The 19,941-nt window shown below is 34.8% G+C and overlaps 1 protein-coding gene and 1 pseudogene across 2 annotated transcripts in view; one reads left to right on the top strand and one right to left on the bottom strand.

Moving 5' to 3' along the window:
• MIB1 (MIB E3 ubiquitin protein ligase 1) overlaps positions 1 to 19,941 on the top strand; it is a 154,361-nt gene that overhangs the window by 121,247 nt on the left and 13,173 nt on the right. For both annotated transcript variants that reach the window (XM_037805583.1, XM_037805582.1), the window contains exons 13-16: positions 7,268 to 7,400; positions 11,989 to 12,075; positions 13,511 to 13,672; positions 19,320 to 19,501. In XM_037805583.1, coding sequence (XP_037661511.1) covers positions 7,268 to 7,400; positions 11,989 to 12,075; positions 13,511 to 13,672; positions 19,320 to 19,501 — 564 coding nt within the window. The remainder of the gene's footprint in view (positions 1 to 7,267; positions 7,401 to 11,988; positions 12,076 to 13,510; positions 13,673 to 19,319; positions 19,502 to 19,941) is intronic.
• On the bottom strand, positions 5,005 to 5,997 carry LOC119511146 (annotated as a pseudogene).

Below are 19,941 nucleotides of genomic sequence, written 5' to 3'. Positions count from 1 at the left end.
ATCTGATTTTTTATTGGTAAAAAATACGGATGATGATGTTACATAGCTGAAGCCTAAGGGGACTTTATAGGGTTATCTTTAGAACTAGTTGTTGCTATACACACGTTTTAAATTATTCAGTGAATAATATTTCAGTGGAAAATATGTAGAGATGGTAAGGAGAAACTGTATATTGAAGGTAGAGAGCATTTATTAAGGAAGAAGAGAATAATGTGTACATGAAATTTGGAAGTGCTACTTAAAACTTAATTCAATGACAATTTTAGTCAGCTTTTTTGCATTGCTTTGGTGAAAAATGGTAATGCTTTTGAATAATTGTGTGCTTTGACAGTGAAACTAAGTATACATGTAGAAGCATTAAAATGCATTTTATTATGAATTAATTTCTATTTTATTTTATTTTTAAATGTGAAGTGATTTTTTCCCTTTTACATTTCCATTATTCTTTAATTTTCTGAAATCGCATTTAGGTATGATCATTTCACACATTACCACAGGCTGAAATAGTTGTTCACCTACGTAGTGTATGTCTCAAAGGAAAAATACCTTTGTCCTAAATCTTAGTAGTGCATTTACAATAATTGTAAATATTAATAGTATGTTTACAATAATTGTTAATATTAAAATTTATTTTTAACTAAGGAGAAAAAAATATTAAAACAGAAATCTAACAAACCTAAGGAGACGAAATTTAGGACCTCACAGACTTTAAAAATACCCCAGAGAAACCAGCTATACTTTGTTCTTAATGCAAATATTTTCTCTTAAATATTGATTCAGTAAAGAAATTACTAGTTTTATAAGTTCATTTTTCTTCAGGGAAGTTTGTCATTGACTTTTTTGGGGGGTGGAGAGGGACGGGGAGGTCTTTAGCATTTAATATGATAGCAGTGTCATTATTTTGAATGACTATTTTAAAACATAAGGAATACTTCAATAGACATTTGGCAATTTTAAAGAGCCAGCTTTCCTAGGTACTGAAAAACTTTCACACACAATGTGAGAAGATAACACATGTCTCAGAGTTTAAAAATACATGAATTTTTTTTGTTTTTTTTTGGTTAACCATTTTTGTTTACCATTTTCTGGCAGTGAATGTATTTTTTTTTTTAAGCCAATACTTATGTAATGTATTATGAAAAAAAATGTATCATGTGCCAAGAACTGTTCTTTTTTTTAATAATTCAGTTTTGTTGAGATATATTCACGTACCATACAGTCATACAAAGCGTACAATCAGTTGTTCACAGTACCACCATATAGTTGTGTATCCATCACCAAAATTAATTTTTAAACATTTTCATTACCACACATACAAAACTAATAAGAATAAAAATTAAAGTGAAAAAGAACAATTAAAGTAAAAAATATCATTCAGTGTTTTTTTTGTTTTGTTTTGTTTTGTTTTTGCCCCCATTTTTCTACTCATCCCTCCCTACACTGGACAAAGGGGAGTGTGATCCACATGGCTTTCCTAATCACATTGTTACCCCTCATAAGCTACATTTTTATACAGTTGTCTTCAAGATCAGAAACTATTCTAAGCCTTTTATAATAAATATTAACTCATTTAATTTTCATGACAATCTTATGAGGTAAGATTTTTTTTTCTCACATTTTGCAGATGAGGAAACTGAGGCATAAAAGTTATATAACCTGCTCAAGTCATCAGCCATAGGGTCAGTATTTGAACCAGATAGTTTGACTTCAGACTTGGAATTCTTTACCACTATGTTGTTGCTGCTCCAGTTTGTATTAATGAAATGAATCAGGGAATTACCACTCTTGGGGATGCAACAATACACCAAAAATATAATATGTTGCTAACATCCTTGCCTCGGTGTATTCAGGAAGTTGATTGTTCATTTAATCATTTGTTCCTTCATAAATTCTCTTCAGTAAAACTGAGCTCCATGTATTAGGTATACAAAGGGGATATAAAGATAAGAAGGGCTTCTCTAGCTGGCAACAAGGAGGAGAAATGGGAACCGATTACTTATTTAAGAAATCATTTTAATTGTCCTTAGTTTAAAAATGATCAAGAACTCACCTATACAGCTGTTCTGCAGCCTGTATTGTTGTTGCATCTCTCTTTTTTGGTTTGAGCTAAATTCTATTACATTACCAAATTTCTAGTTAATGAATTTAAATAAATAAATGATCCTTTTAATTATTATATCAAAAAAAGAATTTGTGGTAAAAAAAAAAAACAACTTAAAAACATTTAAGTAATATCTAGTAACCGTAGAGAATTAAGAAATTATGGCTAGTCAAAAGAAAATAAAAACCATCCATAATCACATCTTTACTTGGTCTCCATCCATTCACATAGGGGTGTGTGTTGAACGACAATGTCTTCAAACAGTGTAGTAACTTTTCAGTATACCTAAAAGAACTTCTATTTGATATTGTTCACCTTTCTCATTACTAAGCTCTGGACTAAACTGCTTTAACTTTCTGTGATTCTGTGGATTGTTCATTAACTTAGCAAGCATTTATTGAACATCTACTATGTGCTGTGGTGCTATTCTAATGCCTTTCACACTGAGTAATGTCTCGGGGATAATGTCTTTTACACAGAACTAATTTGTAAGACCTCTGCAGTTTAGCTGCTATGGTTTCTGTTTGGAAAAATGTTGCCAGTCTCTGAAGAAGGATTGCCAAGCATGGCAGTCCCTAAAAGTCGACCCAGTGCCATTTGAATATTACATACCAATGTAGACAGCTGCTGGTCCCCTCTACTTCTTAGAACACATTTGTTCATCATTCAGCAAACGTTTGAGCATTACCATGTGCCAGGGATTATGCTAGTCACCACTATTAGTTGTACCAGAACTTAATGCTTCTTTGGCACTGTTCATAAATGCCTGCTTAACTGGTAGTAAGATCTTATCTTTAAACTATCCATGTCCTTAACCTCTTGGAAAAACAACTAGATTGAGAAATAAAGAAGAGGCTTTGAGCATGAGGGAACATATCTCCAAATCTCACCTACTGGGCTCTGCAGATGAGAGGCTATTGGCATAACAAAATTATTGATTTATTGAGCTAGTAACACCCTTATTTCAGAAGTCTATAAGGCCTCAGAGCTTGCAGCATAACAGTTTCCCCTTAAATTCACTAAGTGCTGCAGGGATCTGCCTACTGCTGAGTTACATGGCTGTTTTGTGCTGGTTCCTATCATTGCCTGCCTTGCCCCATGGAAAGAAAGGAGACAGACAACTCAGAGCTGCTCTCGTTGAAGAGGTGGGGGTTCTGCCTGCCTTTGCCCTTAGCTCACTTTGTAGGCATTGTATTGTTTGTTTTGGTTTGTTTATATTTGGGGGCCGGCAGTTAACACCAATTACTTGCTCTCTAATTAAGATGAGAGTGTTACATATAGGTCTGTGAAAATTAATCAAGCCGAAATCTCTGGTGTAGAAGAATTGCAAATAATTTATGTAGATGTTCCACCTTCTCAAGGAGGTAGAGCATAATTTCCCACTCAAGTGTGGTCTGTGCATAGTGACTTCTGTCCAAAGAGTATAGTTTGGGATGGGAGGTGAGGTAGAAAAACTCTGCAGTGGAGAAACCTGGCAGACATTGCTTCAGCCAGTGATCCAGCCAGTGATAACTTGACAGTATGTGTCCTTGATATGATGTGAGGAGAATGGCATTATACCTCTGTGGTCTTCCTCCCCAAAACCCATAACCCCAGTGTAGTCATGAGGAAGACATCTCAGTCGAGGGACATTCTACAAGACACCTGATCGGGTACCTCAAACTGTCAAGGTCATCAAAAGCAAGCAAAGCCTGTGAAACTGTCCCAGCCAAGGGGAGGAGCCTGAGGAAACCAGATGACAAAATGTAATGTAATCATGGATGGGATTCTGGAACAAAGAACATTAGGTAGAAGCTAAGGAAATCTGAATTAAATGTGGACTTTAGTTAATAGTGTATCAGTATTGGTTGAGTTGTTATAAACAATGTACTATATCAGTATAAGATATTAGTTATAGGGATGGGAGTTTATGGGAACTCTACTGTCTACACAATTTTCTGTAAATCTAAAATTGCTCTAAATTAAAAATTTAATTTAAAAATAACAACAAACATTAATCTGCCCACTCTTGGCTGGTTGACAGTTGACTCTTCCATTGTCTCCCTTCTCCATTACTTAAATCAGTTGAATCAAGAATTGGTTTTGCTATAACTGAGTTATCAAGAAAATACTAGGTTTAGTCTCATGCTTTTTTAAAAGTATATTAAGGTAAGAAAGCATATTTTAGCATAATGTTTGTCAAGAGCAGTCTCATGTTTAAAAGATTCAGCTACTTAAAGAATTTTTAAATAAGTTTTTATAATTAAAAACTGATGCATTTCAATTTCTGAAAGTTGTGGAATGGTCAGATTTGTGTGGGGGTAGTATAGAGGATAGATCTTGAAGGGGGGCTCTTGTAAATATCCAGAGGAAAAATAATGATGTCCTAACTAAACATTAGGGGCTGGGAAAAAAGTTTTAGTTTTAGTTTTAGTTTTAGAAGGGAAAACTAACAGGACAAATTGAATATGGGAAGTAAGAAGCAGGGAAGAGTCTAGAATGATTCCTAGATTTCTGACTTAGGTGACTGGTTACATGGTAATAAGGGTAACCAAAATCAAGAATATAGGAGGAAGGTTGGGGAAGAAGTGAAGGGAGAGGATGAATTTGTATTGTGTAGGTTATAGGTTTTTAATCTTTTTTTTTTCACATATGGAATCATTTATTTGAGGTTTAACATGAAATCATACAAATAAAATATGTATAAATACAAATCCACACCAAGGCATAACACAGATAGCAAAGGACAAAGTAAACACAAAGAAAACTAATTGGCAGCTATATACAGTTGAACAGTTGTGTCTTGTACACTAGAAAGTCTTTTACAAAATAATCATCTTAGATTAACAGAAGACCAATCTTCAACATCGTCCTGCAAGATGGGTTACTTTAGCATTTCCTCCTCTTTTCTCCAATGTCCTCTTTTAGTATGGCTGGTAAGTGTTTTGGTGATTGCCACCCTCTTCAGATGCTTTGCCATGTGTGCTCTGTTGGCCACTGTAGTCTGCATGTCCCTGTCCATTTCCATAGTTCCCATAGTTGTATCCAGTATAATCTCATCTGCCATAGCCACTATAGTTCTGATCATCATAGGCACTATTGTAATTTCTGTATCCTTGATCATAATAGTTATTAAATCCTTGGTTCCAGTTGTGGCCCTGACCTCATCCTCAGCCCCTTGTACCACCTCGTCCAGCAGCTGCAGCTCCTCTTCCTCCTTTCTGTTGTTGCTGTTGCTGCCTGTATACCTGTTTGGGTTGTGCAACTTTGATTTCACACTTCCCAGAACCAATTTGATGGTATCTGCTTTCTAATAATTTACTGGCTCTTCATCTGTATATGTGATACAACAAAATCCTCTTCTTTCATTTGTTTTTGTATCTGTGGGAAGTTCAATATTTTCGATTTCTCCAAATGCTCCAAAATATTCTTTTATTTGCTCTTTAGAAGTATCTGGGCTCAATCCACGCACAAAAAAAAATTTAGGGGGTTCTTTCCCTTTTAAAGCCTTTGCCCTTTTGGGTTCTATCAATTTGTCGTCCAGTTTGTGTTCTTTCAGTTCCAAAACCTTAACACTAGCAGCATCTTTGAAGAGCACAAATCCAAATCCTCTTGATCTACCAGTGACTGGATCTGTTTTAATTGCGCAGTCTACAACTTCTCCAAATCGAGACAAATACTCCGTCAGACTTTGCTTGCTTGTATCCCAGCTCAAGCCTCCAATAAACATTTTACCATCATCCTGCTGATTCTTGCTCGCGTTAATCTTGGATCCCTCTGCGAATTCCTCTGTGTTGCTGTACTCATTCATGTCCTCCATGGTGGCGGAATTGTCGACAGGGGTGCTGGCGTGCAGACCGAATCCTGGTAGTAGCGGCAGCGGAGCGTTGTGTGTAGCTGGATTTCAAATGGTGGCGGAAGAGAGCGGTTTTTAATCTTAAAAAGTCAGATTAGATGTTATATTGGGGAGTTTTAGATGTACTAAAACATTTCATTTACAATAAATCATTTAATTCCTGTAGGAACCTTACGGTATTTTATGGAGATTTGTATAGAAATTTTGGTACTGGATATGAATCATGGCATTTTTGTTGCAGTTACAGAAAAGAGATAGAGATGTTATGGGTGAGATGCATAGTTGGAACTTTACAGGGCCAGGATATGGGTCTCAGCCTGTGTAGGTCTGGAAGTAATTATACTTCACATGACTGGCTAACATTAATAAACCTTGTAAAAGATTGATGTATAAATCAGAATGGCAAAGCACAATTTACAGAAATAAATATTACTGCTAAGTGGATTACAGCTACATACAATTTGTCTTAATAACCACTATTTTTTCCTACTTTTTTTTTTGTTGTTGTTAGCTGATTGTCCTTTATTAACTCTTCTCAATGATATATAATATCCAAATTGAACATAAGACATTCCACAAAACCAAATTGTGTCCTCATTAGGGTATATTTCTTTCCCCTTCTGTTTTTTATCCTCTCATAATATTTCCTCTTTTTAGCACTCCCATTATACTTTAAAAAACATTTTTATTGATATATATATATATATATATATATATACACACACACACACACATCTATATACATACACACACAAAGTTTGCCATGTTAACCATTTTTAAGTGTACATATTCAGTGGCATTAATTGCATTTACAATGTTGTGCTACCATCACCAGTATCCATTACCAAAACTTTTTCATCACCCCAAAGAGAAACTCTGTACATTAAGCAGTAACTCTCCTTTCTTCTGTCCCCCTGTAACTTCTAAACTACTTTGTCTCTATGAATTTGCTTGTTCTAGATATTTCATATAATTGGAATCATGCAATATTTGTCTTTTTGTGTCTGGCTTATTTCACTTGACATAATGTTTTCAGAGTTCATCCATGTTGTGGCAAGCATCAGAACTTCATCCCTTTTTATGATTTAACTCCCATTCTATTTTGATTCTGTCCCCCAAATATTGATAGTTTATTTACTTCTCAAAATATCAGAAAGCTACACTTTGGAGGTTTAGAAGTACTGAATTTCTGTATGTTTCTAAGGGCCTTATTTTCTTTAAAGAGGAATATTTTCATTTGATTTTAGATGTTTCTTTTGAATATATTTTTCTGAGGAAAATAAAAATATCCAATTATGTAAATATAAAAATGATATGAATTTGGCTTTCAGTGCAATGCGTGTTTTACTATCTAAATTACCAAGACCATGGATTGTGGATGAGAAGAAAGATGATGGTTATACTGCCTTGCATCTGGCTGCCCTTAATAATCACGTAGAAGTGGCTGAACTGTTGGTACATCAGGTAAGAAAAGCAACTCAGTGATTATAACAATTTTGGATCATTGTCTTTCATTCATTTATTTCTTTATTAACTACCTGTTAGTAGGTTACAGTTAAACCCATGATGATGCAAATTCAGATATATTGCAGTCTGTCTTCTGCCTAGCCACTGGTTCTTAAATGGGGAAGGTGTTAATAGTGTATCCTTGAAAACACAGTATTCCCCCTGCACAGTCTTTCTGGATTGGGCCAATGCAACAGGCATCAACTAACAGGGATTTCCCAGGATTGCTACTACTGCCATGGAAGGGCAGTCAGCTATAAGACCAAGAAACATCTGTGTTGAAGGTTTAGCTGGTGTAGCCAGTTGCCATCAGGTGACACCAGACTGCGGCCAGGACCTGGAATTCGCCTTAGCCATTTCATTCATCCCAGAAAAAATATGGCTGCGTGTTTTTATGAGATTGGATTTTGAAACCTAAACTGCAGTTTTATGAGTTTTCCATATATTCAGCAAAATTTGTAAATGCCTTAATAAAGTGTATGCCATGTAGACATCTGCACTGAAGTTACCGAAGAAGTATCTGTGAACACTTACTTCAGTACAGTTGAAAGGAAAAATTTAGTAAATAATACATTATACATAATTAAGTACTATTATATGTAATTAAGTAACAGATCATAAAAAAAGTTAAAGAAATTTAAGTAAGGAAATGTTAACCTAACTTGTCCCCCCACATCATTTTAAGCCTTTACAATTAAAATTACTCCTATTAGAAGTATTATTAATTATGATAAATTCCTTTTCATCCAAAATCTAAATAACTGTCTTTACCCCAACACTACTTTGTTTTAGTTACTAACAATAACTTTTATAGTAAGTCTGGAAATCAGATAAAGTCCTCCAACTTTGTTGTTCTTACTCAGCATTACATTAATAGTCTAGATCTTTTGCATTTTCATATAAAATGTTGAATCAGCTTATTAGTTTCTATTAAAAAGGTTGCTGGGAGTTTGATTGCTCTTGCATATATTTTATTAGCTTTATCCTTAAGTGTTTCATATTTCTTGATATTATTGTAAATTAGATTGTTTTTAAACTTCCACATGTATATTTCTAGTGTATAGAAATGCAGTTTTTTTTGCAATTTTTTTTGACCTTGCTTAAATTTGCTTATTAGTTCTACTGGCTTTTTTGTAGATTCCTTAGTATTTTCTACATAGATGATCATATAGATCAAAGGAATAGAATAGGGAATGCAGAAATAAAACCATTCAGATATGGTCAGTTTTCAGTAAAGATGCCAAAGTAATAGAGGGAAGGATGGTTTCTCAAAACTGGTGCTAGAACAAGTGGATATCCTTATGCCAAAAAACAAAAACAAAAACAAAAAACTGCCTTGACTCTTTCTTCATAATGTGTACGAAAATGAAATGGGACATAGACCTGAATACAGAAGCTTAAACCATAAAGCTTTTAGAGGAAAACATAATATCTTCTGACTTGGAGGTAGGCAAAGGTTTTTAGGACACAAAAAGCCATAATCATAAAAGGAAAAAAATATGATAAATTAGACTTCATCAAAATTTTAAACCTCTGCTCATCAAAAGACACTGCAGAATGAATAGGAAAACCACACAAGGGGGAAAATTCTCAAAAACCTTATCTGACAAAGGACAGGATATATAAAGAACTACAATTCAATTGATAAAAGGAAAAATAGCCCTATTGAAAATGGGCTAACGATTTAAACATACACTATACCAAAGGAGATAAACAGTTAGCAAATAAGCAGAAAAGTACCATTGGTCTTTAGGGAAATTGTAATTACAACCAGTATGAGAAACTACTGATCACCTGCTAGAATGGCTAAAATTAAAAAGAGCAAGAAAACTAACTGCTGGTTTGAATGTGGAGCAATTGGAATTCACATACATTGGTGGTGTTTTTCAAAGCAGCTACTTTGAAAAATAATCTGGCAGTTTCTTATAAAGTCTAACGTGTATTTTCTATTCAACCAGGCAATCCCCCTTCTGCCTTATGTGTATGAACCCAAGAGAACCGAAGATGCACCTCCACACCATACTTGTACTAAACATTTGTAACAACTTTATTTGTAATAGCCAAAACTGTGGTTACATAAACTAATTGTGGTACATCTATATGCCAGAATACCACTTAGCAAAATCTAAATGATAGAAAGCTCAGGAAACTCATAGAAAGAACATTCTTCACTTTCTGCATCTCTGTGAGAACAGCCATAAGCTGAACATAGATATCTCATGTCCCCACCCAAAGAAACACAAATAATGAAAATAAACCAGAAACTCCCATCTTCTAAAATACAGCAAAACATTCCTGGGTTTTCAGCTCTACTTGGTACCCCAGGCAAGTGCACAGATTGGTATCAGAGTTATAATCAGAGGACATGAGTGGTTCCAAGACCTAAGCAGAGTGATAAATTTTATCTTCTGAATCTTTAGCTCTTTTCTAAATTTCAGTTTTTTTTATCATGCCAGTCATTGTGCTATGCATTTTTTTTTTTTAATTCAGTTTTATTGAAATACATTGACACACCATACAATCATCCATGGTATACAATCCACTGTCCACAGTATGATAACATAGTTATGCGTTCATCACCACAATCCATCTCTGAACATTTTCCTTACATCAGAAAGAACCAGAACAAGAATAAAAAATAAAAGTGAAAAAAGAACACCCAAATCATCCCCCCATCCCACCCCATTTGTCCTTTAGTTTTTATCCCCATTTTTCTACTCATCCATACACTAGATAAAGGGGGTGTGATCCACAAGGTCTTCACAATCACACTGTCACCCCTTGTAATCTACATTATTACATAATTGTCTTCAGGAGTCCAGACTGCTGGGTTGGAGTTTGGTAGTTTCGGGTATTTACTTCTAGCTATTCCAATACATTAAAGCCTAAGAGGTGTTATCTATATAGTGCATAAGAATGTCCACCAGAGTGACCTCTCGACTCCATTTGAAATCTCTCAGCCACTGAAGATTTATTTCGTTTCATTTTGCATCCCCCTTTTGGTCAAGAAGATACTCTCAGTCCCACGATGCCGGGTCCGCATTCATCCCCGGGAGTCATATTCTGCATTGCCAGGGAGATTTACACCCCTGGGAGTCGGGTCCCATGTAGTGGGGAGGGCAGCGAGTTCACCTGTCGAGATGGCTCAGTTAGAGAGAGAGAGGGCCACATCTGAGCAACAAAGAGGTACTCAGGGGGAGAATCTTAGGCACCATTACATGCAAGTTTAGACTCTCCTTTGTGGTAATGAGCTTCATAAGGGCAAGTCCCATGCTCGAGGGCTCAGCACATCAAACTGCCAGTCCCAATGTTTGTGACAACATCAACACCAGTCCAGGTGAGGGTGTCCAACACATCCACACCTTCCCCCAGATCCTCGGGGCTGGGGAGGGGGAGGCTGTAAATATGTTTTTTATTATCTGCCCAAATTACTCTGGGATGTGTCACTATTTCACTCCAGCCTATACTAACCTACCGTATCTCACTTCCTTTTCAATGTGCTATGCATTTTACGTATTATTAATCTTCACAATAACCCTGTGAAATAGGTTGTACTGTCACCATTTAAAACATTTTGAAGATGAGGAAATAGGTGCTTAAGGTGCTTGCTTAAATACCCATAGTTTTTTTTTTTTTAAGCCTTAGTTTTTTTTTCAATTTGAACTTTAACATATGTACCTAACAGTGATAACTTTCCAAGTACGATTTCACAAGTAGTGAGAGAGCAAATTTCAAAGAATGTTATGGGTCACAGTTCCACAACTTCAGCCATTTCCATTATTGTAAAATATAACATAGATACAGAAAGGTGTCATTGATGACAAGCTCAACAAGCAGTCATATAGGTAATTTCAGAAATTGTTATAGGTTACAGTTCCACAGTTTCAGTTCTTTCCTTATATTGTTGCGTAAAAAGTTTTTAAGTGAAAGAGCTTAAGATTTGAACGCAGGTCTTCTGATTTCCAGTTGAGTGCTTTTGCTTCTCAGTCCCTTCCTTCCATCCTTAGGTGTAAGGGTCTAGCAGTCCTTTGGATAACCTAGGACCTCAGGTAGCACTTTCTGCTCTATCATTTAATAAGTATTTTTTTTTACTAATTAGGCATTGCTGACTTCTCATCTCTAAGCACAGTTCCTTTTCTCTGAATGACGAAGAGCTTAGTTACACATGAAGACATAACTTTTCAGGAAATATTTACATTTAAAAGGAGCTGATTATCTCTGTCACTCTATGGTGAAGATTGAAAGGGAGTTGTTTCTGAGCTCTGTACTGTATTTTATCCTTTGGGTGCTCTTAGATGGAATCACCATAATAAAAATAAATTTTTAAACTTGATGTTCTGCTTCAGAAAGGTTGCTGCCCTATCCTTTTCTTTCTATATTACCAGCAACTATACCATATGAGTAGTGTCCTAGCAGCTGACAAGAGAATTTTAAGGTGGGGGATGTGGTCAACAGGTCCATTGTTATTCATTCCATATGAATAGTTACAGTTTTAATGCTCTTTATTGTCAAATTTTACTTTTTTAAAATATGTTCTCCTGTTCAGGGTAATGCAAACTTGGATATCCAGAATGTGAACCAACAAACGGCCCTACACCTTGCTGTCGAACGACAGCACACCCAAATTGTTAGGGTAAAGTATTGACATAAATTTTTTACCTTACATTGTATTTTAACTGGACGGATTTTTAGAATCTCTTGAAAATACTAATTTAAATGATGCAGTTCTAGATTTTTCAAAAAAGCATAGTTAGGTGTAAAAATTATGATTTTTTAAACTAATATTTTTCATCAGTTGAATAAAGGGTTTTAATTTCTAATAGTGGAAAACCTGAGAGCTGCTATTTTGGATATTGTAAAGACTTTGGGTCTTTATAATTTTGTTTGCCAGATTTGTGTGTGAATTCAAGACTATCATCAGAATATTTCAAAGTACATATATCTTTTTTAAAAATACAGTCCCTCTTAATTTGTATAATTGAGAGAAAACTATAATTAGTGGCATTGGCTGGACATTTGCTACTGCAAATGCCTGCAAAGTTTAAATTTTTAAAAATTTTACTAGTCTAGTGATTCTAAACAAAATATTTGAATGAATATCTCTTTTAAATATTTTTATGGAGCAGTGATTCTTAGAGTTTGGAGCCTGAACCAGCAGCATCAGCATCACCTGGGAACTTGATAGAAAAGCAAATTCTTGGGCCCTTTCAGAGACTAATTGAATCAGAGCCTCTAGGGGTAGAACTCAGCAATTTGTGATTTGAAAAGCTCTTCAGGTGATTCTGATGCAATTCAAATTTGAGAAATGCTGCTTTGTGACATTTTATATAACCTTTTTGGAACAACAGAAAGGAAAAAAAAAAAAGCAGGTAATTTGCCAAGGCAGGTAAGACCGTATATTTAAGATTTGTTCCTGTATATGATGTTTTTCTAAAACTCTGATAACATTTTGAGTAGTCGTTAGCAAAGTCTTAAATAAGGACTGATATTTGCTGTTTAAATCATCTATTAATGTACCATCATGCATTTTATCTGAGGGGTGGTAGTTTAGCAAACACTGTTCACATTTGTTGTTACTTGAAATTCCTCCTGCTAAAAATCCTTTGTTTATCCTCCATGATATTTGGATTTTCCTTGTGGCCATTAACATTTAGAGAAAATTAACCAAAGAGAATGGAATCAATAATTACTTGTATATGTTTGTTTAAATAATAGAACTTTGAGCATTATGATTTGATCCTGGTATAAGCGCTTAAAATATCTCAGTGTACCTATCTGATATTAAAAGGAGAAACAATTTCTTAAATTTTCCCATTATCTTGATTTTAGAATGAGCAACATATTATAATTTCTTTCTATTTTGTCTAATAACCAGAGATAATTACTATTTGTAAGGAGCCCCAGGAGTGTGAAAGTAAATACAAAGAAAAAGCAAATACATAAAAATTATTAGCTTTAGTGGCAACCCTTTCAGAAAGGTCCAGGACTCTCTCACTGTTACTTTATATATATTGTTATTTTTTTGGGGTGTGGATACTTTATCAAAATGAAATGTCTTTCTCTTTTAGCTGTTGGTCCGTGCTGGTGCCAAACTAGATATTCAGGATAAGGATGGGGATACTCCTTTACATGAAGCTCTGAGACATCACACTTTGTCTCAACTTCGTCAGCTCCAAGATATGCAAGATGTGGGGAAGGTGGATGCTGCCTGGGAGCCATCCAAAAACACAGTAAGCACCAGCGGAAGCATCTTTTAATGCAAGAGTGTAAACATATTTTGCCAGTATGATTTGCATCTGATAAAAAATTTTTTATCAGAATCATATACTTAGAAATTCAGTTTATGAACTGAATACTAGCTGATACTAAACATTGCCAAGTATTTATTATGACTCCCCCAGCCTCTGGCAAACATAAATCTACTTCCTGTCTCTACGGATTTGCCTGTTGTAGATATTTCATATAAATGTAATCACTCAATCTATAGCTTTTTGTGTTTGGCTTCTTTCACTTTGCATAATGTTTTCAAGGTTCATCCTTGTTGTAGCAGGTATCAATACTTCATTCCTTTTTTTGGCTAAATAATAATTCCGCTGTACAGATATTCCATATTTTGGTTATCCATTCATCAGATGTTGGGCAATTGAGTAGTCTCTACTTTTTGGCTATTAGGAATAGTGCTGCATAAACATTTGTGTACAAGTTTTTATGCAGATATATGCTTTCAGTTCTTTAGGATGAATACCTAATAGTGGAATTTCTGGGTCCTGTGGTAATGTTTAACTTTTGGAGGAAGCGTCAAACTGTTTCCCAAAATGGCTGCAGCATTTTACTCTTTCATCAGTAATATCTGAGGGTTCCAGTTTCTCCACATCTCATAATCTTATTTGTTTTCTGTCATTTTGATTATAGCCATCCTAGTGGTTTTGATGTGGTAGCTCATTGTAGTTTTGATTTGCATTTCCCTAATGACGAATGATACTGAGCAGGTTTTCATGTGCTTATTGATCATTTGTATATCTTGTTTGGAAAATGTCTATTCAATGCCTTTTCCCTTTTTTAAATTAGGTTATCTGTCTTTATTACTGAATTGTAAGAGTTCTTTATACATTCTTGATACTAGTCCTTTATCAGATATATGATTTGCAGATATGTTATCTTATTCTATGGGTTGTCTTTTCACTTTTCTTTTGTCCTTTGAAACTTAAAAGTTTTAATTTTGATGATGTCCAGTTTATTAATTTTTTCTATGGTTGTTTTTATGTTTGCTGTCATTGCCTAATCAAACATCATGGAAATTTATGCCTGTGTTTTCTTCTAATAATTTTATAGTTTCAGCTCTTACATTTAGGTCCCTGATTTATTTTTGAGTTAATTTTTGTATACGGTGTGAGGTAGGGGTTCATCTCCATTCTTTTGCATATGGAGATCCAGTTTTCCCAGCACCATTTGTTGAAGAGACTATTCTTTCCTCATTGAGTGGACTTGATACCCTTGTCAAAAATCAATTGGCCATAGATGTAAGGGTTTATTTCTGAATGCTCAGTTCAATTCCACTGGTCTATATGTCTATCTTATGCCACTATCATACAGCTTTGATTGTTGTAGCTTTGTAATGGATTTTAAAATTGGACAACAAGAGTCCTCTCACTTGGTTCCTCTTTTACATGATGGCTTTGGCTATTCAGTGCTTATCTTACCCTTCCATACCAATTTGATGAAGGGCTTTTCTGTTTCTTCAAAGAAGACTGTTGGAATTTTGATTGGGATTGAGTTGAATCCCTAGATTGCTTTGCGTGGAATTGAGATCTTAACCCTTTTTAGTCTTCTAATCCATGAACACAGATTGTCTTTCCATTTATTTAGGTCTTCTTTCATTTCTTTTAGCAAAGTTTTGTAGTTTTCTGTGTGTAAATCCTTTACATTCTTGGTTTAGATTTATTATTAGATATTTGATTATTTTAGTTGATATTGTAAATGGAATTTTTTCCTTAATTTCCTCTTCAGATTGTTCTTTAAAAATATATAGAAACACCAGTGATTTTTTTTGTGTTGGTCTTGTACCCTGCCACTTTGCCAAATCCATTTATTAGCTCTATGAGCTTTGTTGTGGATTTTTCAGAATTTTCTGTATATAGGATCATATCATCTGAAATTAGGGAGAGTTTTACTTCTTCCTTTCCTATGTAGATGCCTGCTATTCCTTCCCTCTCTTCCCCCTTCCTCCCTCCCTCCTTTCCTTCCTTCCTTCCTACCTTCCTACCTTCCTTCCTTTCTCACACTAGACCTCCTAGTACAATGCTGAATATCTCGTGACAGTAGTCATCCTTGTCTTCCTGGTTTTAGAGGGAAAGCTTTCAGCTTTTCACCAATGAGTATGATGTTAGCTGTTGCATTTTCATGTGTATACTTTATCATGGTAAGAATGCTTCCTTCCTTCTTCTATTCCTAGTTTCCTGAGTGTGTTTTTATCAGGAAGGGGTGCTGGATTTTGTCAAGTGCCTTTTCTGCATCAGTTAATACAATCACGTGTGTTTTTTTTCCTTCATTCTGTTAATGTGGCATATTACATTAATTGATTTCCTTATGTTGAATCACTGTTGCATACCTGGGATAAATCCCAGATCATGATGTATAATTCTGTTAATGTGCTGTTGGATTTGGTTTGCTAGTATTTTGTTCAGGATTTTTGCATCTGTAGTCACACAGAATATTAGTTTGCAATATTCTTTTCTTGCGGTATCTTTATCTGGCTTTGGTAGTAGAGTGATGTTGGCTTCATTTAGTGAGTTAGGAAGGGTTCCCTCCTCTTCAGTTTTTTGGAAGAGTTTGTGCAGGATTGGTATTAATTCTTCTTGAAATGTTTGTAAAATTCACCAGCGAAGCCATCTATCTGGTCCTGGGGTTTTCTTTGTTGGGAAGTTTTTCATTATTGATTCCACCTCTTTACTTGTCTTTTGGTCTGTTGACCTCTTCTTTTTCTTCTTGATTCATTGTAGGTTGGATGTTTTACAAATCTGTTTTATTAGTGTATAGTTGTTCAGGATATAATCTTATCCTTTTTAATTATTGAAGGTTGATAGTAATGTCTCCATTTCATTTCTGATTTTTGTTATTTGTGTCCTCTTTTTTTTTATCTTTTTAGTCTATCTAAAGGTTTGTCAATTTTGTCAATCTTCTCAAAGAACCAACTTTTGGTTTCACTGATGTCCTGTTGCTTTCTAATTCTCTGTTTCATTTATCTCAGCTTTAATGTTTTTATTTCCTTCCTTCTGCTATCTTTGTTTTGCTTTCTCTTCTTTTTCTAGATCTTTGAATTGTGAGGTTAGGTCTCTGATTTGAGATCCTTCTTCTTTTTTAATATAATCATTTAGAGCTATGAATTTCCCTCTCAGCACTGCCATTGCTGTGTCCCATAAATTTTGGTATGTTGTGTTTTCATTTTCATTCACCTTAAAATAATTCCTAATTTCTCTTGTGATTTCTTCTTTGACCCATTTGTTGTTTAAGAGTACATTGTTTAATTTCCACATAGTTGTGAATTTTCTAATTCTCCTTCTGTTACTGATTTATAGCTTCATTCCATGTGGCTAGAGAAAGATACATTGCATGATTTCAATATTTTTGAATTTATGAAGACTATTTTGTGACCCTAACATATGAGCTGTCCTGAAGGATGTTCCATGTGTACTAGAGAATAATGTGTAATCTGTTGATGTTGGGTGATATATTCTATATAGGTGTGTTAGTTCTAGTTGGTTTATAGTATTGTGCAAGTCTTCTGTGACCCTACTGATTTTCTGTCTAGATGGTCTATCCATTATTGAAAGTGATATATTGAAATCTCCTACTATTAATGTACAACCATCTATTTCTTCCTTCAAATCTGTCGATATTTGCTTCAGATATTTTGGGACCCTGCTGTTACCTGCATATGTATTTATAATTTTATGTCTTCCTGTTGAATTGATGCCTTTATCAGTATACAGTGACTTTCATTGTCCCTCATAACAGTTTTTGACTTAAAGTATATTTTTCTGATATTAGTATAGATACCCAGTTCTTTTTTGGTTACTGTTTTGCATGGTACATTTTTTTTCCCATCCTTTCACTTTTAGTCTAGTTGTATATTTGAATTTAAGATGGGTCTCTTGTAAGCAGCATACCGTTGGGTCATGCTTTTTTATCCATTCTGCCAATGTTTGCCTTTTGTCTGAGAGTTTAATCCACACTGTGTTGGGGCTGGGATGGGGAGAATGGCCAGCAAGGGCGCCATGAGCTCCTACAGTTTTTAAAGCTACGTTTTCTTAATTTGTCACTTTCCCAGTTACTGCAAACCCTTAAGTGTTTTCCAGGGCTTTGAGGAAGATGTTCAACTATTCTGTGGGGCCTTCTTGGTCGACTGAGTTATTACTGAATTTTGAGAGTTCTTTGTTTAGCCTGGATACAAGTTCTTTATTAGATATGCCATGTGCGCATATTTTCTCCCCATCAGTTACTTGTCTTTTCATTCTTCAGCAGGGTCTTTGGAAGAGTAGAAGTTCTTAATTTTGATTTATCAGTTTTTTGTTTCATCATCTGTACTTTTTGTGCCCAATGTAAGATATCTTTGCCAAACCCATGGTCGTTAAGGTTTTCTCTTTAGTGACTTAATGTTTCGAATTAGAAGTTTATAATGTTTTAGCAGTCACATTTAGGTCTGTGATCCATTTCGAGTTAATTTTTATGTATAGTATAAGGAATGGACCAAAGTTCAATTTTTTCCTTGTAGATATAACTGTTTCAGCACCATTTGTTGAAAAGACTGCCTTTGTTCATTGAATGCCTGTACCTTTATTGAAAATCATTTGACATATATTCGTGGCTCTTTATTTATAGAGTCTGTATTCTGTTCTGTTGATCTATATGTTTATCTATGTGATGCCAGCCCTGCTGTCTTGATTACCATAGCTTTAAAATAAATATTAAAGTCAGGTGGTGTAAATCCTCCAACTTTCTTTTTTTTTTCAAAGTTGTTTGGTTATACAAAGTCTTTGTAAGAGTATAAAGAGTTTTCTGAGACCAAAGTACTTGAGAATTGCATCCTTACTATATGACTATGTATAAATTCTTTAACTTCTTGGTGGCTAATTTTTTCATTTAAGAATGGGTGGGGTGAGTAATAATAGTACGTACTTCCATAAAGTTGGTGTAAAGATGAAATGAGTTAATTCATAAAAAGTGGTTGAAATAGTACCTGGTCCATTGTAGATTCTCAATAAGTGTTGACTATTATGACTATTTTCAGGTAAAGTTGCTTGAATCAATAGCTCAGGTGATATCGAAATTTGATTCATTCTCTGTTTCTTAGCTCAAATCTTAGGTATTGATTCCTTTTTTGTCGGCTTTCCCTTCATTGTTTCAAAATGGTTTCTAGAAGCTCCAGAACCAAAATAAGTAAAAAAAGAGAGTATTATTTCTTCCATATGTCAATCGGAAGTCCTGTTCTTCAATCTCATTGGCCTTAATTAGCCTGACTTAGATTATGTACCTATTCCTGAACTAGTCAAATAGATGAGGTATATATCTGATTGGTTTGAGCTGTCTTGGTCCATACCTGAAACTGGACAGTGGGGTCAGTCCTCAAACTGCATGGCCTGAGAAAACTGGGGATAAAGGGAAAGGGGAATGGATATTAAGACTGCAACTCATAAAATGTCCACCACATCTATATAGACCATAAGTGCTTCCCAGACATGTATTTTATATAAGTAAAAAAATAAATGTATGTGAATATATCTTAATAAAATTGAATTTTTAAAAAAAAATATGTATTTTTTGGTGGTAAAAATTGATAGCAGATTCCCAAAGGGAAAATGTTAACTCTTGTTATTTCAGTTAATAATGGGACTTGGTACCCAAGGGGCAGAGAAGAAGAGCGCAGCATCAATTGCCTGTTTCTTGGCAGCCAATGGTGCTGACCTTGGCATTCGAAATAAGAAGGGACAGTCGCCACTTGATCTCTGTCCTGATCCAAGTCTCTGCAAAGCACTGGCAAAATGTCATAAAGAAAAAGTCAGGTTTGTATTATTTATTATCATAAAACGTATGAATCTATACATAAAGTAAAATATTATCTGGTTTCGTAATGGTGGCCTCAAATACTTAAAAACATCTTCAGTCTTCCTGTATTTTTGTGTTGACCCTTTCTTCCTTAAAAATTCTCCTGCAGGCAGTATGTCTTTTATGTAGGTTGCATTCCTGACATTGTTTAATACAATGTTTTATACCTAGTAAGTCCTAAGAAACTTTTCTAAACTCATCTGATCTTTAGTACTCCTATATGTTAGAGGGATGTATCTGTAAGAAAAAGTCCTGCTAGTGAAATTGCTGTGTCTTTTATATATATTTAAGTTTTAATTGTATCTTCCTTAAGGAAGGCAGTTTAAACCCCCACCAACAGGGTTTTATTTCACACAAACTGTAATGATTCTAGCACCCTGCACAGTGTTTGACAGGC

Source organism: Choloepus didactylus, chromosome 16 (genome assembly GCF_015220235.1).
Source record: "Choloepus didactylus isolate mChoDid1 chromosome 16, mChoDid1.pri, whole genome shotgun sequence".
Lineage (NCBI taxonomy): Eukaryota > Metazoa > Chordata > Mammalia > Pilosa > Megalonychidae > Choloepus > Choloepus didactylus.
This window is presented reverse-complemented; position numbering and strand designations above follow the sequence as displayed.